Consider the following 26,567-nt stretch of genomic DNA (forward strand, 5'->3'; position numbering starts at 1 on the left):
TTACAAATTACCAATCCTTATTTTTATGAGTAGTAACTCTATACATAGTCAATTTTATAATAGTATAAAAATATAATAAAACTTCTCAAGAGAAAAGTAATTAGTAATGGAGATTTTTCTCTTACCCTCATCTCGTAGGGTTCTCTTTATAAGTAGAAATCAAAGTAGAAATCAGTCTAATGTTTTTGTAGTATCTGAAATTTATAGCACATGGTCAAATTAATAGGACATATTTTATGTGTTGCTAAAAAAAAGGGAAAAAAAATCATTTTCAAGGTTTCTTTGGTTTGATTTATTTAAAAACCGTACATAAAAAAAACTTGTTTTTTGTTTGCTGATTTTCGCTGAGTTTTGCTGATTTTATTTGTGTGCTACAAAAATCCAAATTTTTTTTCAGCAAAATCCAATTCTTTTCTGTAATTTTTTTTTTTTTTGAAAAACCAGCATAAAATTTAGTGCATAGAAAGAAGCAACTTGTTCAAGTTTAATTTACTTAACTAAATTTTCACATTTAAGAACTCATTTAATAAAAATCTTACAGTGTATCATCTATATGCAAAGCCCTTATGTTTACCTGGAGGGCGTTTTGAAGTTTATCAAGCGGTGTGACAAATGTCTCAATGTGCTTGCTACCTATACTGACAAATTAGTTGATGCGTTATATCTTTTGTATCTCTTCATATTGTTTGACTTTCATTCATACCACTGTCGACCAGAGAAACTTATTTTTTGACTCACTCTCATTATTGAAGATTGATCTTGATGCTTTAATAGATGTGGTTCACCACACTATTAACACTTATTATTTAATTATTGTAAAAACTTTTAAATAGTCCTAATTAGTCCTCAAAAAAGTTCAGTTTATCCTTGGGAAGTCTTAAGAAACTTTCAATTTTATGTACGAACCATCTAGCAATTTCAAATAGGGAAGAGTTATAAATTTCAAAAAAAAAAAAAAAAAAAGAGTTTTACTCATTACCTTGTTCTCAAACATCATTACTATGCTTTTAGAACAGGGTTTTTCTCACAAAAAAAGGGCTAACTATGTCCGACACTTTTGATTTTTTAAACAAATTAAAGAATTACCACAAATTAATTATTTTTTTAAATATTGATTTTCTATTTATTTGTGTATAATCAAGTGTCAATGATTTGTGCATAAATAATTTTTAAACAGTTTAAAATTGAAAATGTGACCAAAAAATTTTTTAAAAAAATATATATCTACCCAAATTAAGTTTTGTGTTTGTTTGAATTGTAAACATTTTGTTTGAAAATATATTTGGGTTACAATTATTCCAGGAATAAAATTTATATTACCTTTTGAAATGGACATGAATCTCAATTTTTTTTTTTTTTTTTTGTCCTACTTTTTAGTTATGGGACATTTGATGTTGTATTCCATCAGTAGCAATTGTAGAATTTTATTTCCTTAAGTTTGTATTTTTATATTTTTGTATCTCATGTGATGTATAATTTCTTTCAGGCGTTCAGTAGATATGAATGTTTTGGGAACTCGTCGGCTAGTAGAATTGTGCCATAAAATGAAAAATTTAGAGGTAAAGACCATTAATTTTTGATATTTTATGATACATATTTATTGTTTTATGTCTGTAAATAGACACGTTTAATGTGACATCACAGGGTTGCCATAAAGGTAGGCAATCTTCATGCAAAGTGTTGTTAAGAGAATTATTAAGGGAGAAGGAACACAGAATCTCATTAGAATAGTGTTAAGTGATATTTGTTAAATGGTTTTTTGCTGATCAAATGCTCTAAATTTTTGAGCGATGAGTATGGAAGGGTTTTATCATGCGTAGTGGTTTTAAATTCGACAATACATAGACCTATGTATTACTATTGTTTTTTCTTGAGCTATACACAGTTTTATAATTATTTTTTTTCTTTGAGGGAGATGAGGACAGGTCCACCACTTTCAAAAGGGTCAGAAAGGGCATTACACCTCTCCCCCACCAAAAAATGTATTTCTATAAATTTGGACACATAATTTATGTTGTCTTTTGATATAACATGCGTTGACTATATGCCTTTTGCCCCCCACCCCCTACTGAAAAATATGAAATGACTGGCCGGGGGGGGGGGGGTATTTTGCTTGAAGTTTAATGCGTAATTTAATTATTTTTTGAGAGAGAGGATCATTTTTTAATTGAATTTTTTTTAATTCTTTTCTTTAGAGAAAGGGAGCTTTTAATTTCCTCGCTTATTTTAGTTGAATTCCTTTTTCTTTGGGAATAAGATGATTTTTTATTCTGTTTTAATTGCATATTTTGCGGGGGTGGAAGTTGCAAAATTCCCAAGTAAAAAAGTTTCAAAATAAAAAGGGGGCATGTCCCAAATTTAATTTTCAGGTAAATAAAAGGGTTGAACACAAAGCTACATAATTATGAAATAAACACAGGTTTTCAATGTGTTCCAAAATAGAAACTTTTAATTAACACTCTCAAAAGCTATGATGATTGCTTAAGAAATAAAATCATAACTAAATGTCTCAAGAATAATTAATTTTTTTATCATTAGATAGTCAGTAGTGGTTCTTTATTATGATAATACAAATCAAATGGAAAAACTCATCTGTCTGGATTTTCTTCATATTTTATTCGTTCTGATTATTTATCACTTTTAAAGTTTTATATGGTTCGGTTTTGCTCTGTTTCAAACATAAATAAAAAAAAAAGAAATCTGTCAAAGGACCAATAAATTTCTCCCCTAGTATTTTGATTAAGATTTTTTTAAGGGGGGGGGGGATTTTAATTCCTTCCAATTATAATGCACAATTTAATGAAATTCTCTTTCCTTCAGGGGAGGAGAAGTTTGTTCCAATTTAATATGCAATTCAACAAAATTATTTTTAATTCAAGAAAGGGGGGGATTGCATTTTGTTTTAATTCTAATCAGTATTTTCGGCTAATTCTATTTTTGTCTGTAAGACGAGGATTTTGTTCAAATTGTTACGCACAATATATTTTTTTCTGTGAAAATAAATATTCATTTCGCTGTATTAAAGGCAATGCATAGTTTAATTAAATTCTTTTTTTTTTTTGAGCAATCACGATTGCTTATTGTTTTCGTTTGACTGTTTTTGGTGTCCTATCATTTTATTTTCCCACCGCCACCCTCCGCACCATCACCGTCGACCGGCCCCTCACGATGCTGCTCCTATAGCAAAAGCCGTCTCCAGGTTGCATCCATGTCCTACACACACGCGCATACATACACAACTACATACACACACACACGCACATACACACACACACGCACATACACACACAAACACATACACCTACACACACATACACACGCATACATACAGACACCTACATATACATACACACAACTACCCACACATTCATACCTGCACACAGACACATATGCCCACATACACATACCCCCCCCCACACACATTCATACACACAACTACCCACACACTTATGCCAGCACACAGACACAAACACACATGCCTACACATACCCCCTACACACAAACACACACGCCTACATACACACACTCGTGAGTGCGAAAAACATAATTTGAATTCAAGACGTCAAAATTCAAATTAATTTTTCTTTTTCTTTTTTGTAGATTACTTTAAGTACTAAACAATTTTCATAAATATTTACTTTTAGCAGATGTAGAACCGTTTCTATATGTAAAATTTAAGAGAAAAAAGGATATGTGTTAGCACAAAGTGAACAAAACCCCTAGTAATGCTTCCTGTGGAGAGCTATTAGATTGCTTGGTACGCATGACGCATCACTATATACAAGTACATCTCATACTTGATGCTGCTCCCGAGTGGGAACTTAAAATTAATTAAAAAACTGCTTCCTAAAGGTTAGCAGACAGGGTTCGTACGGGTCATGGAAATCCTGGAAAGTCATGGAAAAAATTTTAGCAAATTTCAGACCTGGAAAAGTCATGGAAAATTGAAATTTTTAGTCAAAGTCATGGAAATTTATTTAGAGTCATGGAAAAAACGTCCTGGGCAAAGATAAATTAGCAGTTTCTTAAAGAGCATTAGACATTTTGAGTGATTCAACAGTGTTGCATATAAAAACTATTAACACTGGAAAACTGAACGATCCCGATAAATCTGAATTTTGAAATCTCATTGTATCCATTCTGTAGCAACCACACTTTTTTTTTTTTTTGCAATGCGATTTTACTGTTTGGACATCACCCATTTTGAAGTTACATTATTTTCAACATTTTTTATATTTTATATTCTGTAGTAGCGAACTTGCACGTTCTTGATTTTTGCCACACATACTCAAAAAACGCAATTCAATTGCATCCGAGTTCGTTTCCATAACTTGTATGAAATTTATTTTTAAATTAATCTTAATTTGTTGAAGGTTTAAAAAAATAAAGACATGAGTCTGGTGATAGAATACATAAATAGGGGAATTCTAATACCCTAAAACAGTAGTGCCCAACATATGGATCTCAAAACTGATTCATGCGACCCACTGCTATGTTCAGTGTCAAGAATCAAACACTATATTCCAGAATTTCTGAACCTATTAATTTTTATGCATTTGAAAATGTGCAAATAAGTAAACAAGAAGATTTGTATCAGAAGATATATTCACTGCTGAATGTGTTTATTAAATAAATATCTGGTTTAGAAACAATGAATTTAGTAAAGAATGTTTCTTTACTTTGAAGAGCCCAAGTACTGTCAAGTCATTCGGATGATTAAATGTACTGTTGACACTAAAACCCTTTTAAACCAAATTTATTGAAATTTAGTAATAACTCATTCAACTTTTGACCCATTCATTATCATTTTGCCTGTTTATAAAAAAAAAAAAAATTACAAAAAAACTACACATTTAAGCATTATTATATTTGATTCACTGTATTTTTACTTTACTTATACATACGAAGTTTAGTTTTTTAGCTGCACACTGATTTCAATTATTTAATGCTTGGATGAGATAGTGGCATTGACGTGGAAGTTTTGCTAATGCTCATTTTCAAAAAATGGCAAGTTTGATATTAAATAGTACTATTCCCTTCATGTAACGAGGTCATGAAAATTTTTATGAAGTCATGAAAAAGTCTTGGAAAAGTCATGGAATTTTTTCATCGAAATAGAGTATTAACCCTGAGCAGAGAATGTTTTGAGCCAAAGTAGCCTATTCACGACATTTTAAATAAATATCCGCTACAACCAAATAATTTACTCTTGATCCAACAATGTTCATTTTAATAATAATGACATAAAAAAATACTTTGACATGCTTATTGGAACCACCTCCCACTGTGTAATTAGGTATTTTGTACTTAGTAAGTTAATAATCATGCCATATTTTCATTTGCGAACTCCATATGGAACTCAATATGGAAAACATAGTGTATACAGGTAACAAAAATTTATTTATTGTTGACTTCTGATGCAGTATTTTAATGTGCTGTCTTTTTTTCTTCAGGCATTAATTCATGTTTCTACCGCATATTGCAACTGTGATCGTGGAAAAGTGGATGAAATAGTCTATGAACCTCCTGTACCACCACAGAAGATTATAGATACGATTGAGTAAATATAATTTACTTTACTTGTGAAATTAAACATGATGTTAGAACATTAGTGCATTAATATTTAGTATTTATGTATTTTGTTTCTGCTTACTCAAAATAATAATAATGTGTTTTAAGACTTCTGTCAAAGCATTGTACTTTAAACTGTTTCTATTACAGCTAAATTATTATGACTTCAAGCCAAACTTTCAAGTTGCCTCCAAATAAAGTAAATTTGGATTTTTTACTGTGATATTTCAACTGTAATTTTAATTTGTAGATGGATGGATGAAGATCTGGTTGGTGTCCTAACTCCACATCTAATACGGGGGAGGCCAAATACCTACACCTATACTAAAGCATTAGCTGAAACATTACTTGTAGAAGAGAGTGGAGCACTGCCAGTAGCCATTGTTCGGCCATCGATTGTTACAGCGGCTTGGAAAGAGCCTTTTCCAGTAATTATTGCTTTGTTTTTTCATAAATTTTTGTTTCTTACTTTCTTATTTATTGTAATTATTCATCTTTTTTTGCAGGGATGGGTTGATAACTTTAATGGACCAACAGGTTTGATTGTTGCTGTATGTATTGACATTTTTGTTAATGTAATAATTTAACCTTTGCTAAATTTTGATTTCTTTGCATTTCAATTCCTCAAAATGACTTCTCAAAAACCCATTGGTTTTTATGCAAGTTTAGAATACCATTAGAGACATACTTAATGACACATTGTAAAGCTTATTTCGAGTTGAATAATATCTTCAAGCTATAAAATAAATTCATAGTTTGCTCATTGAGACGACTTATCTTGTACACAATACAGTCGATATTTGTATTAGGGACCTCTGTCTTCCAAACAAAATTGGAGAACAAACTATAATTAAAATTCACTGTAGCTTAAATATGCAACTTATTACTTGTTATTTAGTCACATTAAAAAATACTGAAGTAATTTTACTTAGTTATGCTTCGTTTTTAAAGTGAATCGAAAAAGGAGTACTTTAACTTTACTTTGACAAAACTTACTTAAACTAATACTTTAACAAAATTTTATTTTTCACTAAGATCTATGAATTACTCACAGCTTTAAAATTATTTATTCTACAAGAAAATACGATGAAAAAAACCTACAGAAATCAGTTTTTTCTTAGGTATTGTAAAAGATTTTTGCTGTGAAGTATTCTGATGCAAGCCACAAATTCATACCACAATTTGTTGCTTTTCTATGAATTTTAAAATGCATTAAGGACTTTACAGACACCTGGTATTTATGCTCAATATATTGCTAAAAGCGGTAATAGATAACATGGTAAAATAAATTCATAATTGCATCTGAAATAAATGTTATTAATATCAAAATTGAATAGATAAAACAATTTTGTGAAACTCAAAAATGAATGCAAATTTTGTAACCATGGAATTGAAGAAACTCCGATTTGAAATTGACTGTATGTATATTTTAAAAAATTTCACATTACAATGCTATTCTAGTGTCCAAATATGATGTATTAGAATTGATAGGAAAATCTAATTGATTGTTATTTTTTTGTAGACGAGCAAGGGCATATTACGCTCAATGCATTGTAAATCCTCAAGCATAGCAGATCTTATACCTGTAGATATTGTAATCAATCTAGTCATCACTGTGGCATGGTACACTGCTAGTCATAGGTATGGATTAGTTTGAAATTAGCAGTTTTAAAGCAATGTTTTTTTCCTAGAAAATTAATTATAAATACTTGTAAAATAATGCTTGTAATCATTCCATTTTTCAAAGGGTTGTTAAAAACTAAAAACTAAATGTTTAATTTTTGAACTGCAATTAATGCTTTTCTTTAAAGCAATAAGAGTTTTATTTTTTGAATTATTTCTGGTTCACATTTATGCAAAAACTTGATTGCCATAAGCTCGTTAACGATACTTGGTTAATATTATCATTTGCATGGTGCTTTCAAAATTGATGTCTTTATATCTTTATTCAATTGATGTTACAATTTTATGCATATTTTTCATTTGTTAACAATAGTACTTTTGTGAACACTAGTAGGCCATTCCACGGAAAAGGGTAATTTTATCCGTCACGTGACCCTTCATTCATATTACATTAAAAATAATAATTTAAAAGGGTAATTAACATAGTATTTGGGACTCATACCGTTAAGGACCCAAGTAGGAAAAAAAATGGAATAAAATAATTGCTTGAAATTTTATGTGTCGAAAATATTTTTAAAAGAATGATTAATGTTTGCTAAAGTATGACTTCCTTTTCATTTATGACAATTGGGACACAAATAGTTCATTTGCTTTTTTTTTTTTCAAAGGAAGATAAATTTTAGATATTGAATAATGCCATTATCAGAAGAAAAAGTGAGGACACCTAAAATTCTAAATTCAATCATTCTAAACATTAAAAATTAAAATTGTGCATACCCCTTTTTTCCTGCACCTCTTCATTCTTTGAAAGCTACTGTTTTATGAAATTGTTACTGTTATGGTTTTCATTGTTTTTATATTTTTCCCTCCTTCAAAATGAATTTTTTTCCTCTAAAAAATGTCAAGGAGTGTTTTTACTCTTTGAGAATATCTTAACAATATCTCTAAGCAAATGGTTGGACTTAAGGCTGACCCATGGCCCTTGGTGATTTTTTTTTTTTTTTTTTTTGCTGATGATCCTAAAATTTGTAGACCAAAACTTTTTTTTTGCGCTCTGCACGGAAAAAAATCATTTATGGATATGGATTTGTTGTAAGAAAAAGGCTTCCAATTTGTTTTTGACTTGCAGTATGTTGTAATTAAATACATTTTTCAAAGTGTATGTCAGCTTTGAAAATAAGTTATTATTAGTGTATATTAAGTAAAGCTTCTATTTTTGAGCAATCATCAAAAATAAAGAAAACGCTTCATGAAATTATTCGCTTTAAGAACTTTTTCATAGTTCATTACACGTTATATCGCTTTAAATTTCTTTAAATAATGTACTGGATTGAAGTTGCATTATACAATTTTTCAGGAATTCATCCATATTTCTCATGAAGAAGAAAGTACACTTCACAAAATTATTCTCAATTTAACAAAAACTATTAAGGATTTCTTAAGGGTTCTTTTTTGTCTTTTTTTTTTTTTGTGTGTGTATGTATGGATGGAGGGATGCCATTTTAAAAAACAAATCTTCCAGCAGTGCTTTAGCCCCTGGAAAAAAGGTGGGGAACTTACAAATGCAAACATTTGAGCTGTTAAAAGTTAAAAATGTGTTGAAAACTTAAAGTGTTAAGGGGAAAGGGGGCTTGAATTATGGTTAAAAAGTGAGAGAGAGAGAGCACCATTTATCCATGCCCTTTCTTCAACTGCACACTGTCCTCTGTCAAAATAAATTGCCTCTACAGTTAAGTTTTTACATTATTGGAAATTCATGAAAAAAACTAACCAATTCTTTAACTTGATTAAAATTTTGAGGGCAAACCTCTTATAGCAAACAGAAACGAAATTTCAGTGATATAAATTTTCTAACTATCATAATGCAACTAAAAGTTCTAGCTTATACCTAAAATGGATTAAACAAAGAGATCTCGTGTCATAAGCACTTAATGGGGAAAAATAAATATTTTTACTTACTGGATAGCTTTGTATTTTTGGGCAGTATGTCTTATGTTGTGTACCATTTTAAGGATATAATAATAAATAATAGTATGAACAAAAACCAGATGCTAAACTATTGTTGCACTTGGTGATTGCAATACCGGTATTCCAAGGAAAATTTGCAATTTCCTAATACCAATATTTGCTCAGGTAAAATACCGCTATTTTCAGTATTAGCTAAAAATAATTAGTTTCAATTAAAGATTTTCCAACTTATAATCTCATTAAATATCAATTTATAGCTTATTTAATATCTACTTATATTTTAAAAGTACATTTCTTTTCCCATGATATAGAACCAATATTTAATCTGTTGATGTGAAAATTTGGCTTCACGAACTAATAGAAAATCACTAAACAAAAGCAGCGGAAACATTGCAAAAAGATATTGTCATTACTAGATGGTGAGATGAATCGCATTTTCGTGTGCTTTTGCGCACCATATTTTTATTACATGTTTCCATTTCCCTGATCACTTACTTTCCCTTTTGTGAAAGGTAATTTCAAGTGTAATTTTTAATGCATTTGTCACATGAACAATTTTATTCCAACTATCAATTGCAGTAATACTTTATGATTTCTTTTTTTAACTTGATTCAACTGTACTAAATTTTGACGAAAACTTTTTCCTGTTAGCTTAACAAATGGTAATTTGTTGCCATCAGTATTGGATTGTTGTCCTGTCTCGCTATTTGACTTTATACTTGGCAAGAAACTATTTAGAAATTATATAGTGAATTGAAAAATTTTTAGAGGTAAAGCATAATGAATTGAAATATATTTTCAGATATTTATATAATTATAAATTTTAAAGAATTTTGAAAAGGGAGCAAAAACGAATAAGAGAAACTTACAAGATCAAATTTAGTCACGTTTATCGTAAACTTGAAACCGCAGGGCTAATAAAGACAAACACAAATCTCTCTTGCTCAAGAGAAAATGATGTTGACATTGTAAAAGTATCGTCTCTCAAAGACAAATTACTACTAGCTATAAATTCAGAACAAATAAATAAATAAATAAATAAAATAATATTAGTACACACAGTACAAAAGAAACACATACACAAAAGAATTCATCCAAAAATAACACTCAAGAGACCGAATTATTTGAAGATGAAGTACTTCTAGACAATTAGAGGAGGTTTAGCGTGCATTGTCAACAGTATCATCGACCTGCATGAATTCAGAAAGAGTATTTTCAACTGTAGAAAAGTTGAGCACTAAAATGAGTTCCTGGGTTAGAAACAATTCAATAGATGCATAATGGTTTTACTATTATTGATTTTTACTATGACATTTTTCTTTCATTTTATATTTGTTTACAATACGTTTTTATAAGTAATGCAATTTTGGTACACAATTTTAAATGTGACAACAAAACAATATGTTTTCAAGCATTTTTTAAGAAATTTGAAATACCGGTATTAATACCGGTATCAAGTTTTCAAAGTTCCGAATACCGGTATTGAATTTTTGGTCCGGTATTGCAATCCCTAGTTGCACTATTACAGAAACATACTAATTCTAGGCATGCCTTGTGGCATTGAGGAAACACAAAAAATATGCTTGATTTTCTTGTTATGACACATGAGGCTTCCTAGTTATGCTTGGGTAGAGGTTGAGCAAACCTTAGAGTGGGTTTAAAATATATTGTAGTGCAAAATTTTAAATGTTGTCTATCTTGAGTACTGCTCAAAACATTTTTTCTGTAATTTTTAGAATTTTATGACAAAAAGAATTAGGTATCTGTGCTCTAATTTTTGTGTCTTTTTTCTTCAACAGGCCCAACAGTATCTTGGTGTATAATTGTTCTTCAGGTAGCATTAATAAAGTCACCTGGGGAACAGTTGAACAATTAGCCATTCCATTAATTTTGAAACACCCCAGCCATGAAATCTTTCGTTATCCCAACGGCAGTTTTACGAATAGCAAAATTTGGAACTATTTGTCTGTAATGCTCTATCATCATATTCCTGCTTACTTTATTGATTTAGTTGCTGTACTTACTGGTCATAAGCCAAAGTATGTTATATTTATTACACAGTCTATACATTTTGATGTGTCTAGAATATTTTTTTATTTTTTTGGAGTGCTAGGATGTCTTTGAATTAGATATTTGTATATGTATTTATTGAACATGTAAAACCAAAACCCTAACTTTTAACTTTTCTCAGCATAGTCCTTTATGTTCTGCATCTTTTAACAATAGGTTTGAATCTTGTAGATTGCTACCTCAAAGCAACATCAAGTTGAAACATCAACCAGTTACCCACGCGTCTGTTGATTATATAAGGGTTGCCCAGATGAAAAGTGAACGAGTCGAATAAAAATAATTCTTTTAATATAAATCAAAAGAAATGCCATGGGCATTGAAACACAGGTCCCAGCGTTGTGGCTACAGGTCGATGGCTTTGCTGTAGAAAGATCGGGGGCAATTCCTGATGAAATCCTGCATGGCTTCCTTCACTTCATCGTCCGAACGGAAAAGTTCCCCCTGTAATGCTCTCTTAAGGGGCCCAAAGAGGTTTAAGTCAAAGGGTGACAAGTCCAGATTATACGGGGGGTGCTCCAATACACCCCTACCGAACTTGTTTAGGGTCATTTGGGTTTCCTGAGAGACGTGTGGGTGGGCGTGTTGTTTGTGGATGATAATGCGAACCTTTTTTTACTCAGGTTGAGTTCGTCACTGATTTCACAGGTCTTAATCCTTTGATTAGCTTGGATCCTTTCATTGTCAAAGGCAATGGAATCATTGAAGATTGCAATGTTTGCTTACCCTGGTCTCAGATCCCATGTCAATCTGGACGCATCTTGGATAGCACGACTTTCCTTTTGTGCCATTTCCTCTATTGCAAGCAGGTTTCACCTCTGAACGGCATCTGAGATGCATACCTCATACCACCCTTATATACCTGTGCAATGGTGCAGTAATCAAATCATTCATACTGACGTTATCGCACTTGTCCCCTTTTAATTTGGGCAACCCTTATACGAGGTTTTTTTTTTTTTTCATGTTTCATTTGGCTATTTAAAAAAAAAACAGGTGAATATACAGAAAAGATTTTGCTATCAAAAGTATGGTACAATGCATATTATTTCTCCACATAACCACCTTGACGATTTAGGCATTTGTCGTACCTGTGCACAAGCTTTTCTATACCCTCTTCCTAGAACATTGCCGAATGATTGAAAGTGATTTTTGACCGTGTGTTTGAGTTCCACCTCAGTTTGGAAGTGCTGCTCCCCAAGCCACTGCTTCAGCTCTGGGAAAAGATGAAAGTCACTCGGTGCTAGGTCGGGACTATGTGTTGGGTTTTCAAAAATGTCCCAATGAAATTTCTGAAGGAGATGTTGGGTTAGACCTGCGCAGTGAAGGCGGGCATTATCATGAATCAGAACAATTCCTGAAGTCAGCATGCCTCTTCGTTTGTTTTGAATAGCTCTCGGTAAGCTTTAAATGTTTCACAATAAGAATCTGCTGTAATTGTTGTTCCCGGCTGCATAAACTCTAGAAGTAACGCACCTTTTTGGTCCCAAAAAAAGTTGCCATAATCTTGAGGTTGTTGAGGGTTTGCTTGAATTTTATGGGTTGGTTCGGTGAATTAGTTTGCACCCATTGCATCAATTGTTGTTTCGGGAGCATCATATTGAACCCATGTTTTATCACCTGTCACAATGAATTTCAAAAAATCATTTTCATCAACATTTGTAACGCTCAAGAAATGACAAAGCTGCACCCATCCGGAGAGTTTTGTGATTGTCAGTCAACATCCTCGGGACCCAGCGAGCACAAAGTTTCTGTTGCGCAACCGTTCTATAACAATATAATGTACGGACAATCTTCAAACTTCTGGAAATTGTATTGATAATTCATTTATCGTGAATCTTCGATTTTCCTTAACCACTTTGTTGACTCGTTGAACAAGGTCATCTGTAGCCACAAACTTGCGTCCTTGACCCCCTTCATCGTGCACATTAGTTCTGCCCTCTAAATTTTCGGCATCACTTACGAACAACAGCAGCACTCAATAAGTTGTCTCCATATGCACGACTTAGTCTTCGAGGAATTTCCGCTGCCCTGTTACCTTCTGCTTGCAAGAAACGAATAACACTTCTCAATTCACATTTGGCAGGAGACTCGATAGAGACAGCCAAGTTTTCATGTCTGTAGTTCAGATTGGACTCGACAGTAACTGAGTATTTGAAGAGGGGTATGTGCAGTATACCTGGCTTTCCTTCTGTAAAAACGGAGCTTGAAAAAAAAAAAAACAACCTGCTTATTAGTTTCCATTCCAAGTGCTGCTTCATTCAATGGAATAAACAAAAAGCAGACAAACAAATCTTGGGTTCTGTGTGAGTGTTTTCTCTGCATAATCAGCTTCTGCATGTTCTGTTTAAGAAAGTTTTTTATTGCAAAAATAGTCTGTCAATATTCAACTGCTCTAAATGCCAGTGATAGCATATACACATTACCAATACCCCTGCAGAGCACAGAAATAATAGTTTTGTTCCCGTTTGGCTGTTGAGAAAAATTATAGCAGTGTTTTTTTTCTGCATTCATTGTACTATGTTTGAACTAATGTACTAAAATCTACTGCAAATAGTGCTATATACAGTCAATTCGCAATAACTTGAACTGAAGAAATCGACGAAAAACTGCTACTTATCGGAAGTTCGACTTACCGCTAGTTTCGGTTTTTGACATTTTAAAAGAAAAACCATCGAATATTTTAATTAATATGTACATATAACAGACAAAATCATAGAACTTAAAAGTTTTTAAGCACAATATGCACAGTTTAATCAAAAATAGAAAATATTGAGCGAAAAAAATTAAAAGCATGGTTTTGATTTCGATGCTGCTGGAACCACTTGAATAGAGCTGATTCTACTTCAGGAAAGGTGCACATCTTCTTTCGTTTCAAAATCGGATTAAGGAATTCTACCACTTTAGAAGTTTCTCTTTTTCTTTTGATTTAACTGACAGAGTACTTGCAGAGACATCTTTAATAGTAAAGAACACTCACTATGTCTCTCAGGAACTTATCAGCAAATGATCAAACTAAAGAATGAAGGGGAACGCATCTTAACTTAAGTCAACTTTTGAGAAAAGATACAATCAGTTGACTTGACAGCTTAAAAGTAAATTCGCAGTCCTGCAACATGTCAAAGTGTAAACAGTACAGTTCAACAAAACAAAACAAGCTAACTCATTTCCGGACGTGTAACTCCTTTATCCCACGTTGGCTCAACAGGTGCTCTTCTTGCTTTAGAGGCTTTTTGTGCAGGAATTGCAAGTGAAAGTGAATTAATTTTTCTCTCATAGTCACTTGGTTCTTTCTTTTTCATTCTTTCAAAACAAATTTAGAGTCATCTTTGAAAAAAAAAAAACTTCAAGTTAAGGGAAGTTAACTTCGAGACATTGAGAATAATTAGCATGGAATTAAAGACGAAGGGGGCGGGACTTGATAAAAACTTCGAGTTATAGTAATGTTCGAATTATTGGATTTCAAGTTATCGTAAATTGACTGTGTATCTTACAAATACTTGTCAAATTTTCATCAGAGCTAGCATCCTGTAATGGTTTTCAAATGCATCATTTACTTGATATAACTAGCTCTTCCACAGAGTAGTTTTTACCAACAGCCTCAGAAAAAACCTAGAAAACATTTCTAAAGCAAATATATCTTAATAATACCTGGAGAACACCCCTGACTACACAATTAAGTAATTTCATCAGCAATATACCATAGGTCATTTTGGATAATGATGCAAATTGGGTAGATGCTTTAGTTATGCATAGGCATAAACCATGCTTTTCCACTCATGTTCAGCCTTGTGGCACAATCAAACATTTAACTCTGAGAGAGTAGTGTCGATTTGTCTGAATTTCTTTTCTATTTAATCAAAAATTCTGATACTTGGACACCATCCTCTAAGAACTTTATGAATATCCATTGCACAATGGACATTTGTCAAATTGGAAGTTCAACTTAATACTAATTGAAGTTTCCTACATTTTATTGAAGAAGACCCAGGATATTTCAATTAATATTTCGATAACTGATAAAATTACGAAAGAGAATAATTATTTTGTGAAGGAAAATGTCCACAATTTCATTTAAAACATTCAGAACAAAACAAAAATCAAAATAAGTTCTAATTTTTATTCATATTTCATTTTTAAAGATAATTGCAATTTTAAGTTGCAATCAAGTTTTGTGATTAATGAAAAAGAAAACCCTCTACAGGGTTCGTATGCTCCTTCAAAACTCCTCCAATACTCCTTCACTTAGGAAATTTTTTTGAAGGGCCCTTCAAACTCCTTCATTTTGGTTTTAACTCCTTCAAAACTCCTTCTGTTTTAGTTCAAGACTGCATAATCTCCCTCTGACAGTAACTTAAAATACTTCAATCGACAACTTAAATTCGTCATAAGGGCGATTTTAATGTAAACTCGTATATTTATTTTATTTTTTTAAATAAAGATGTGATTTGCTAATTGATCATAGAAGTCATAAAAGTTGAAGGTGAAAAGATTATAAGATGACCAAGGCATTTCACCAGTGAAGTAAAACATGTTTAAATGGTGCTTGGCTATTTTTTTTAAATTTTATGATTATTGTTTTTACCTCCACCACACTCTCAGCAGAAAAAGCCAGGTGGTCCAATTTGCTAGTCAACAAAAAATAACTTTTTGTCTGCATCCTAGTCATAAATAGTCAATTCCTACTACTAACTTTGGGTCGAGAAAAACGAATATGCTAGTGAGTTTTTTTATAAACTCTTGTTTTCAAGATACATAAAAGCCCATTGGAGAAAGATGCACAGCAACCACACATTGATTTAAAGGTAATGTTGAAAAAAAAAAAAAAAAGATCCTGTGCAATAAATGTTATTAAATAAGTCCTGTTCCATTTTTAAAATGCTTATTTTTTTGGAAAGCAGTAGTTGCTTTTGGCTTATTGCAGTAAACGCTCCATTTTTGATTGCTTTTGTGCATCAAAGAGGGACCATTTCTGTAATAGTTCAGCAGCATTTTGTGAGCATTAACTCAGCCCAATGACCCTGATATCTTCGCTCCATTGTAAAGATATCTTTGTGGAACCTTTCCTCATGCTCACTGCTTTAGTTTTTAAACAAAATATCCTGGAAGAAGTGAACAAAATAGAGTTTTAGAGACAAATCATTCATCAATAGTCACAGAACTTCACTTGGGATTGTTTGACCAATTGTTTTTAGTTCTCATCTTCTCTGCTGCTTAGAAATACTTGTAATACACCCTTAAAGACTTCTTGCGTGTTTTTTTTTCTCCCCTTGCAATATTTTTTCGAAAACTATTATTTTCATAATCGTGCGTATTTGAAGGGTCGTAAAAAACTCTCTCCTTAACCTTAGCTTTAATATTTGGAAATTTTCCTCTTAAGTATTAGAAACTTTTCTTTGTTCACAGCTTTCACAAAGTTCGTCATTATTTCCAGTCCGAGCAAAATGAGCATGGGTGGAAGCAGAAGTGGGTGTATCTACTAAAGTCTGATTTTGGGCATTTCTCTTCCCAAAGTTTAAATTTCTTGAAGTACATTTTGGTTTTATGTAGTGAGATTTTCTATCCCAACCTGGGATCGAATTTTAGCAGACAGTATCAGCCCCATAGGGGTGTTTCTATCAGGAAAAAGACCATTAGTGAGAACTCATTATCCTAGTTGACTTGGTAACTTGAAACCTAGTGCTAATCACAACTTCTAATGGTGATTTTCATGTTTAGTGAGGCGAAATACTTTGGAAATATTGCTATTTTTGAGCTGGATGCATTTTAGTGTTGACTATTGTTATTATTTAAATATTTAAAAATACATAAGCAGATGTACTATATTAAGTGATTGGGTTAAAAATTCAATTGTTTAGTAAATCGCAGTTATGATATTGTAGAAAGGGTCATCCACAAGTGATGTCATGCTATGAGGGGAAGACGAGTTCATAAAATTATAACCAGGGGAAGAGAGAGGGTGACAAAAAGTGACATCACACAGTTATTGTAACAATATGTTTATAAAAAATATGACATGTGACAAGAGGAGGAGTTGGTGAAGTGTGACACTTTGTGGCAAAGGGGGAAGGGGGCCAAATATGTGGAAAAAAGTGCAGCATCATTAAATGACAGCCCATTAGTATTCCTTCAAAATCTCATTTTACTCCTTCAAAACTCTTCCAAAACTCCTTCATTTTATTTCTGAAATTGAGTATGAACCCTGCTCTAGCTCCTTCACAAACTTTTCTTCTTCAGCACCACTTTCACTTTCTTCCATGTTTTGTATAAACTCTTAGTGACAATCTCGATCTTTTAAGCAAATTTTATAAATTTGCATTCTGCATCATCAATTTATTTAATTGCTCTTTGTTCAACTTCAATAATTTCTGTGGCAATGTATGTATCCTTAAAGAAGCCATGCTTTTGGAAATAGTTTCTTACTGATGCTTCATATTAGGCATTGAGTACAAACGGTAGAAGGGAAATCATAAGTGTTACTCCTTTATTATAGTAAACCGCTTCAAGAGCTGTTCCTTTCCTTTTTGGATCTATTGTGCAGAAATTCCAGGAGAAGATGAAGTAAATTTTTGTACTTTTAGCTATCAAATTTTGAGTCAACTGTAAGAAGAAACTTTTGATTTAAAAGAAACATCAAGCTAAAGAAAATAATTAACATGAAATTGAAAACGAAGGGGTCACGACATGATTTAAAAAAAAAGATTAATAGTAATATTCGAGTTACCAAACTTCAGTGTGAATCGACTGTACATATATGAGGTAAAATAATTTACATCACTGCTAAGTATAGCAATAAATGACTTTCAATATTAAGGGATTTAATTGAACAAAGTGATTTTACTTATTAATTTATTTAAAATATATTTTTGTATTTTTTATCTTGCTTTTGCAATTTGTTTTTCATTTTCAGGCTTGTTCCTTTGTATAAAAAGCTTCATCGAGCAATACAATGTTTGGAATATTTCACTACGCATGAATGGGCTTTCAGTTGCAATAATGTTTTGATGTTACAGGAAAAACTACCTGCAGAAGATAAAAGGGTAATGAAGTTTAAAAAATTAAACCTCAAAAAATATTTCCATTAAAAAATATGATGCTGTATTTGTTATTTTTTAAAAATTATCTTTCTTTTAAAAAATATTATTAAATTGAAAGTTGAAATTTTACTCTAAAGATGAATTTCACTTTTTTTTTTCTTTTTTAAAATTTTGTGCATTGTAAGAAATTTTTTTTGCTCAAAAGTAGATATGATGAACAATTTAATAATTTTTGTCTTTCAATAATTTGTTCTAGGAATTCAATTTTGACATTCAGGCCCTTCACTGGCCAACTTACCTAGAAGATTATATATTAGGTATACGACAGTTTCTTCTTAAAGAGGAGTTGTCTTCTCTTCCTTCAGCTAGAAAAGGTTTAAAAAGGTAGGATTACCTAATTCATATTTTAAATTTATTGTGCATAACCACAATCGGTGATATTATATTCAACCCCCTTGCGGTTTGACAGTCCCAGAATTGCATGTTAAATGGACGAGATATCTCGTCAAGACCTGCAAGATGGTTAATGTAAGGTCTTATTTATAAATTGAGAGTATACTTTTTTTAAAAAAAGGTTTTGCATAGTTAAGCTTTTGGAAGAATGTTCACATTAGAAAAATGCAATAAATGTTTTATTTTTGCTCTTTTACATAATCCTCATGAATTATTTAGGCAAGATACCCATAAAGGGGAGGAGGTTCATGGTGCAGACTGCCCTTTTGAAATTTGCAGGGTTCATTTTAGAGAGGTTTTGATCAGGGTTGGCAAGGTTTTGAACTGTACGGTAAATACCATGGTTTTTACCATCCTGTTGAAAACCCTTGTGTCCAAAACTACATTTTTAGAGAAACTATTTTGTGAGAAAATTTCAAAAACAGAACAAAATGTGGCAGTTTTTCATATTGAATATTTATTCAATGTGAACTAGTGATGGGCATAATCGAGATCTTTTGATAATCGAGATCTCGGGAATCGAGTACTTCTGATAATCGAGTGATTGATAATCGAGAACATTTCAAGTCGATCACTCGATTGATTGATAATCGAGACCTTTTGAAATCGAGTTCTCGAGCGATTGACTTCTCGAGATCTTTGGAATCGAGTACTCGAGCGATTGACTTCTCGAGATCTTTATAATCGAGTACTCGAGCGATTGACTTCTCGAGATCTTTATAATCGAGTACTCGAGCGATTGACTTCTCGAGATCTTTATAATCGAGTACTCGAGCGATTGACTTCTCGAGATCTTTTGAATCGAGATGTCAAGATGTTTTTAATCGAGATCTCGAGATGTTTCAAATCGAGATCTCGAGACGTTTGAATCGAGTACTCAAGTAGTTCATTTTCTGAGCTTTTCCAGAATTGAGTTTACTGCTACAGGGGTGCTTACTAAAAAGGGGGAGGGGGCATGGTGCAACTTGCGCCATTGGCCGGTTTTTCAGAGTGTTTTTTATTTCATTTTCGGAAGGGGTGGGGCATGGCGCAGCCAGTGCCACTAAAATTTTGAGGTCTAGTTTTTTGAGAGGGTTCTTTAAATCTCATTTTCGGGAGGGGGGAGGGGTCCATAGCGCAGCCTGCGAAACTGAAATTTTTAGAAGTGATTTTTTGAGAGATTTTGAAATCTCATTTCGGGAGTTGGGGGGAGCTCTTTCTAGACGGATGCCCCGTAACATTTGATAGGGTGCGCCATATCGCCCAGCGAAAGAGGGTGGGGGGGATACCCTTAACTTTTGGAACAGTTGAATTCCCGAGTTGTTTTGGCAGGGGTACGCTCAAAATAGGAATGTGCCATTAAGCCTATCATTTAGGGGTATAATAAGGGGCGAACCCTCCTGGCTTTTAGAAGTTATTGTATTCATTGCTTGTCAACACTACTGTTAGCTTATCAGAATCTAGGAGCCCGGCATTTGGACGACCCGGCTTGGAGTAGTATAAACTTTTATAAGTTTATGGGTGGCGGCTAAAAACCTGGCAACGGTCCCTTGACTCTTGGTGGCCCTCAGGGGGATTCCCCGGAGTGATTGAAATGATACGCTATCACCCCCTCTCCCTTCGATCTCAATTTGTGTAACGGGTTGATTTCTTGATTTTTATTTTTTTACAATCATTTTGAGTGATTTATTCGAACGGCTATGCATTTAAAGTAATGATTCTCAGATATCACGTGATTATTTCGAACGGTTTCGATCTCTCAAACATGAAGTTAATTGTGTAAACAAGTAGGGGAATCGTTGCTCTGCGCAAAAGGACTCATTTATTCTTGTTTATTGCTTTTGCTTTTTTTTTTGTGTGTGTGTGTGTGTGAGTGTGTGTTCTTGTTAGTAGAATTATATTAGTCTGACTGATACATGAGGTGGGAGGGTAAAATATATCTGGCTGTGTTTTCCAGAAGATTGGGATTCCCGGCGCATTGAAAGTTACAGGTGTGGCTTGAAGTGTATTGAAGTTCATGATTTTTTTTTTCTTTCTTGATTCGCTCTTTTTTATTTTTATTTTTCATTCGCTGACTTAAATATGTAATTAAAAGCGCAGGGAGTGAAGTTGAAATGTTTCTGAATGCATTAAAAAGAAATATTGAAGATTATCGTGTGGGATTAGTTTTAGCTTCCACTCTTTGACCCTTTTTTTAATAAAAATTATATTTTATACAGATTATTGTTTTTTTTTTTTTTTTTTTTTTTAAATTCCATGCGCAAGATATTTGTGACTTCTTGTGTGCGTAGCATTTATTTTTGCGTGCGTAGTTGAATTTAAATGTTTTTCTTGTTTTACTCGCTTCTGGTTATGTCACATTCCTTATATTTTTAATGTCATATTCCTTATATTTTCATAAATGTTGATTAGTATATTATTTACTCAACTTAAAAATTTGGAGTCAACTGATGTGCTAATTTTATGAGTTTTTTTTTTTGTAAAGTGTATTGAGGCAAAACTGCTGAAAATGCTTTGGTTCGCGACGGTCCATTTTGGAATTTAAGGTTTCGTAGCTGCGCTTCATTTTCCGTGCCCTGGTCCTCAAAAAGGACAAATTGATTACCAAGTTTCTCTGAAAAGCAGATTACGTATTGGATTTTCAAATTATCCGAGACGCTCGATAACCGAACATTCGACAACAAGCAATATATTATACAAGGTTTCCCACGAGAGAGAGGGCGGGGGGGGGGGGGGAAGAGCTATGGCGCAGACCGCGCCATTGAAGTTTTGAAGAGAGAGGGTAACTTATAAGAGGGCTTTTCGTCTTATTTTAGGGGGCTCTCGTTCTGGGGGTTCTTCGTCGCATTTGAGGGATGATTGTCATCGCCAGGTGGGGGGGGGGGGATGAGCACCACTGCATTATAAACACATTGCGTTAAAACGTTTCACAAACGTTTTGACATGGTTGTCACAGCGTTAACAATCGTTTTAAAACCTTTATCTCAACGAAGTGTGCTCTCTGAATAACCCCATCCGAAAAAAAAGCACTTCAGAAGCAATTATTTGATTCTGAAACCTTATAGAATGACAGAGGTGTTCGTCTGTTCCTGTGAGCAATGGCGCGCCTCTTATGACAATTCCACCTCCCCCTCCCCCTAAGAAACAATGATCCGAAAACGAGCTAAGACCACCTTAAATTCTCAATTACACAGTTTGTGCAATACTAGCTCAATATATTTTTAAGTTTAACAACTCTCAAGTTTAAACCTGCTAGTGTCGCCCAAAGACCCGCCCATATTATCATTATCACTCACTTTTTAATAAAAATTGTACATATTTAATCTTAATAACTGTCAAGTTCAAAACAGTATGGAAAGCGTTTCACCGCCGAATCACACCAGGGGCAGATACAGAAAACCATTATGGGGGGGGGGGTCGTGTTGAAGACAGCCCCCACCCCCACCCCCATGTACGAAATTCCCATTTTTGATACGAAAAATGTCTGAACGTGTTTGGGAGTCAATAAAAAGCATCAACTCGATTAGGAATAAGGCACCTAATTGGAGATAAACGTTGCAAATTAATTTCATGAGCAATGAAAAGAAGTAGTAGTTCAAATATTTACTTTAAAAAATTATTAATGAAATGAAAAGATACTGTCATCGTTTGCATTTTATGCATGAAGTGTTTGAACACAATGCGTACGGATACTGTAGGTTTAGGGTGGGAGGGAGGGGGTCATGACCCTCATGACCCTCCCGTTGTATCCGCCACTCATACAACGCATACCCCTCCATAAATCCGCTCATATGATAATTAACAATTTTCGTTCGAAAAATATCGTTCGATTATTATGAAATCTCTCAATTATCGAAAATTCGACGCCAAACATTCAACTATAACCCCATTCGAATAAAGCAAGCGAAAAGCAATCATTCGATTTTAAAATCATTCCAAATCTATCCATCCCAAGAGCGAAGGCGCGACACCTATGAAGCTCTTCCCCAAGAGCAATACCCCCAAAAGAGACAAAATCTCCTAAAAATTACAATCCCACTGTTTGTGTCAAAACTTATTTGCACCCATAAGAAGGAATTACCGTTAGAAACTACAGAAGTAAAACTTGTTTTATTAAGAAATAAATAAATACCTTTGTGCCGAGAAGTAACATGAAATAACAAACGTTTTGTATCCCAAATATACAGAGTACTGCAGAAACATTGTTTTGGAGTTTTAAGGTGCTCTTTTTTCAACAAAATAGTAAGCTTTTGCATGTAAGGGGCCATTCATTAGTTACGTAAGGATGATTTTGGCAATTTTTGACCCTCCCCCCCCCCATGTAAGGGTACGGAAGATTTTTCAAACCCCTCCCGCTATTCTTACGTAAGATTCCATTTCGTTTTTCAAAATAATAAAATAACGAATCTAACATCACTGGAATTGAAATTAAATTTACTATTATTAAATTAAACTTTTTTGTGTAATTAAATATTTACTAGAAAGTAGGAATTTAGACTGAATGTTTTTTCGACATTTTTTTGTATATGATGCGATACTAATTAAAAATAAAACTTGCCATGCATAGTGCGATTCTTTTATTATGTTTAACATTATTCATTCTTTGTAAAACAAATTAAAAACAGCTTATCCTAATACGTTATTTATTTTCCAGACGCAAATGAAATGTATAATCCCTGAAAAAAAATAAATCACTTGACCGCGCAATTTCAAATGTAAAACATCGACTTGGAAAATATTGCAAAAGAATGGGTTTGAACCGCCCCCCCCCCAAAAAATATAGACATTTTTCCAATCCCCTCCTCCTCAAGACCCTTACGTAATTAATAAATGGTCCCTAAAGACATCCAGTAATGTCCCTACATCCACAATCTCATTTTGCGTTGAAAAAAAAAGGGTTCCTTGGAACCCCAAAACACGTGTCTGCAGTAATGTGTATAGTTGGACTCTAAAATGTTTGTTAACACCTGTTACACTTGTATCATTACCAAATGGTATAGTCGAAGGTGGACGTAAGGGGGAAAATGTTCCCTCAGGTTTTCAACTTAAGTATTCCGCTTTTTACTGACTACCTGAAATATAATTTTAATTTTAATGCCTCTCAAGTTAGAACCTTATTAGCGCCCCCAACCTTCACTTCCAACAAACATATCATTAGACTACCAAAGCATCCCAAAGGATCTTTTAATAAACAAGCATTCGACAGCATACATTCAATTATAACAATATTCGAATGAAACATTCGAGAGACAATTATTTGATAATAACACCATTTAGATCGCAAGGGTATCTATTCCTCAAGTGTGCTGGCACACCTTTTAAAATCAGGACCTCCCCCCTCAAGAAGGATACTCCCTAAAAAAGACTAACATCCACTAAGAATTTCAATGGCGTAGTCTGTGCCATGACCCACCTCCCCTGTGGGCACCGCAGCGCAGCCCGTCAGTCACTCCAAATTTTTCTGGGGGAAGGGTTCAATGCAAATTTTTTCGGAAGACAACAAAAACCATGCGCATTCATTAGTAAAATCATTAACTTTTCAAAGCCAGCCCTCTGACCCCCTAAATGGCGGATACGTCCCTGCAACTGAAACACTTCAAAAGCAGGGGTATCCACCCGCCCTGAGGTCAAGGGTAACCCCCCTCAATATCGCGGAGACCTCCTTCCCCCCTCCCAAAAAAAAAGAGAAAAATACCCCTCAAAACACCCTCTCTCCTCAAGAAGGATATTCCCTAAAAAAGGCTAACATCCATTAAGAATTTCAGTGGCGCAGTTAGCGCTATGAACCACCTTCCCTGTGGGCACCTCAGCGCAGCCCGTCAGTCACTCCAAATTTTTCTGGGGGAAGGGTACAATGCAAATTTTTTCGGAAGCCAACAAAAACTATGCCCATTCATAAGTAAAATCATTAACTTTTCAAAGCCAGTCCTCTGACCCCCTAAATGACGGATCCGCCCCTGCAACTGAATCACTTCAGAAGCAGGGGTACCTCCCTGAGGTCAAAGACGCACCCCCCTCAATATCGCAGAGCCCCCCAAAAAATGAAAAATACCCCTTAAAACACCGCTCCTAAAAATGTCAATGGCACAGGCTACGCCATGACCTCCCCCCCCCCCCTCCCTTTCTAGGTGGGCACCCCTATCAGAAGTCAACTATATTGAGAGGTTCATTCGATTATTAAATCGGTCGAAAAATACATTGCTCGAGTGATTGACATCTCGAGAACTCAACATCTCGAAAACTCAACATCTCGAGAACTCAAGATCTCGAGAAGTTCAAAGCGAGAACTTGAGCAGTTGATCGCTCGAGCACTCGGAAAGTGGCAATCGAGAACTCGAGCAGTTGATCGCTCGATTACTCGGAAAGTGATATTTGAGAACTCGAGCAGTCCATCGCTCGAGAACTCGGAAAATGATAATCGAGAACTCGAGAAGTTCATCGCTCGAGAACTCGAAAAGTGGTAATCGAGAACTCGAGAAGTTCATCGCTCGAGAACTCGAAAAGTGGTAATCGAGAACTCGAGATACGATAATCGAGAACTCGTCGTAATCGAGTTCTCGAATGATCTTGAATAATCGAGTGATTCGATTATGAGAACTCGATTATGCCCATCACTAATGTGAACATTCCAGTATAAATATATGTGTAACTTATTTATACAGCTGATTCTAAACTAGTTACATAGAAGTTAAAAATTCATAATTCATTAAAAATTTAAATTTGTATTTTTTTTTTTTTTTTTTTACATAATAGTAACCAAATTTTTAGACATTTATGCATGTGTGCAAATGAAACTGTTCAAAATATAGTGCAATAATTATCTTAAATGCAATAAATGACAATTTTTGAACTGAATTGAAAAATATATATTTGTGAGCCTTTTACAGTTTTGTGAAGATTTTCTTATCTTGACTATGGTGCCATTTCATGATTTAAAACTAAATTATCGTATAACTACTTGAGGGAAGATGCCAATGATTTGTTTCTAAAAATTGACTAGTTACTGTTGTTTTTGTTCATTATAGTTACGCATTGTAGTTTTGTGCATTGTATTAAAAATATATTTTAAAACTTGTTCAATTTCTTTTTTTAGTTCATAAGTGCATACATTTAATCATCAATTTATAGCTCTTTAGTCTATGATTTATTTTTATTTATTTTTTGTTCAATCATAATGTAAAACTTATATACAAAAAGCATTTAAAAAAATAGGCTTTTTTTTTTTTGCTGCACCTAAATATTGCACATTTAATCACATTCCTTTGAGTTATGAATAGAACTGAAATTAGTTGTCTTGATAGTGTTGTGAATTTCCTTTCATAACTCCACCAATTGTTACATGAGGAAATTTTTATGTAATAGAGTTATTGGCAATTTTTTTAATTAAAATATATTTGGAATGAACATTTCGGAGAAAAATATTATCAAATACTCATTAATTAAAGCTTAATTATATTTATATTTCTGCATTATGAATATTACAGTAAATATGAATTGATTAGATTACACTCCTTTAGCATTAGAATACTTTTGGACAGCTTAAGACACTTTCGGATACTTTTTGACGTTAAAAACTACCTGCCCTGTCCTAAACTAGTTTTGGACAGTCCAAAACCCAACCCTGGTTTTGATATCATTTGGAGGTAGGGACTCTTTAGCATTTGAGATGATGTCCCACAAACCTTGGGGAGGTAGGGGGGATAGACAGTGGACACTCTTGATTTAATAGTCTCTCTAGATTGTAAGTAATTGTCTGTATGACCGATTACTGTTGACTAATCTATGGATTCCTAATTTTAACCTTTAAATGTTCAGATATATTCTTTTTTGGTCCCCTATTTTTTAGATTTTTTTATCTCCCTTTTTACCCCT

At 33.4% G+C, this 26,567-nt stretch overlaps 1 protein-coding gene across 1 annotated transcript in view; it reads left to right on the forward strand.

Annotated features, from left to right (window-relative positions):
* The window catches only part of LOC129222763 (putative fatty acyl-CoA reductase CG5065), a 93,797-nt gene that overhangs the window by 65,781 nt on the left and 1,449 nt on the right, over positions 1-26,567 (forward strand). The window contains exons 6-13 of the mRNA XM_054857292.1: positions 1,487-1,559; positions 5,454-5,560; positions 5,822-5,999; positions 6,078-6,122; positions 7,094-7,212; positions 10,962-11,201; positions 18,137-18,266; positions 18,520-18,647. Coding sequence (XP_054713267.1) covers positions 1,487-1,559; positions 5,454-5,560; positions 5,822-5,999; positions 6,078-6,122; positions 7,094-7,212; positions 10,962-11,201; positions 18,137-18,266; positions 18,520-18,647 — 1,020 coding nt within the window. The remainder of the gene's footprint in view (positions 1-1,486; positions 1,560-5,453; positions 5,561-5,821; positions 6,000-6,077; positions 6,123-7,093; positions 7,213-10,961; positions 11,202-18,136; positions 18,267-18,519; positions 18,648-26,567) is intronic.

Source organism: Uloborus diversus, chromosome 5 (genome assembly GCF_026930045.1).
Source record: "Uloborus diversus isolate 005 chromosome 5, Udiv.v.3.1, whole genome shotgun sequence".
Classification (NCBI taxonomy): domain Eukaryota; kingdom Metazoa; phylum Arthropoda; class Arachnida; order Araneae; family Uloboridae; genus Uloborus; species Uloborus diversus.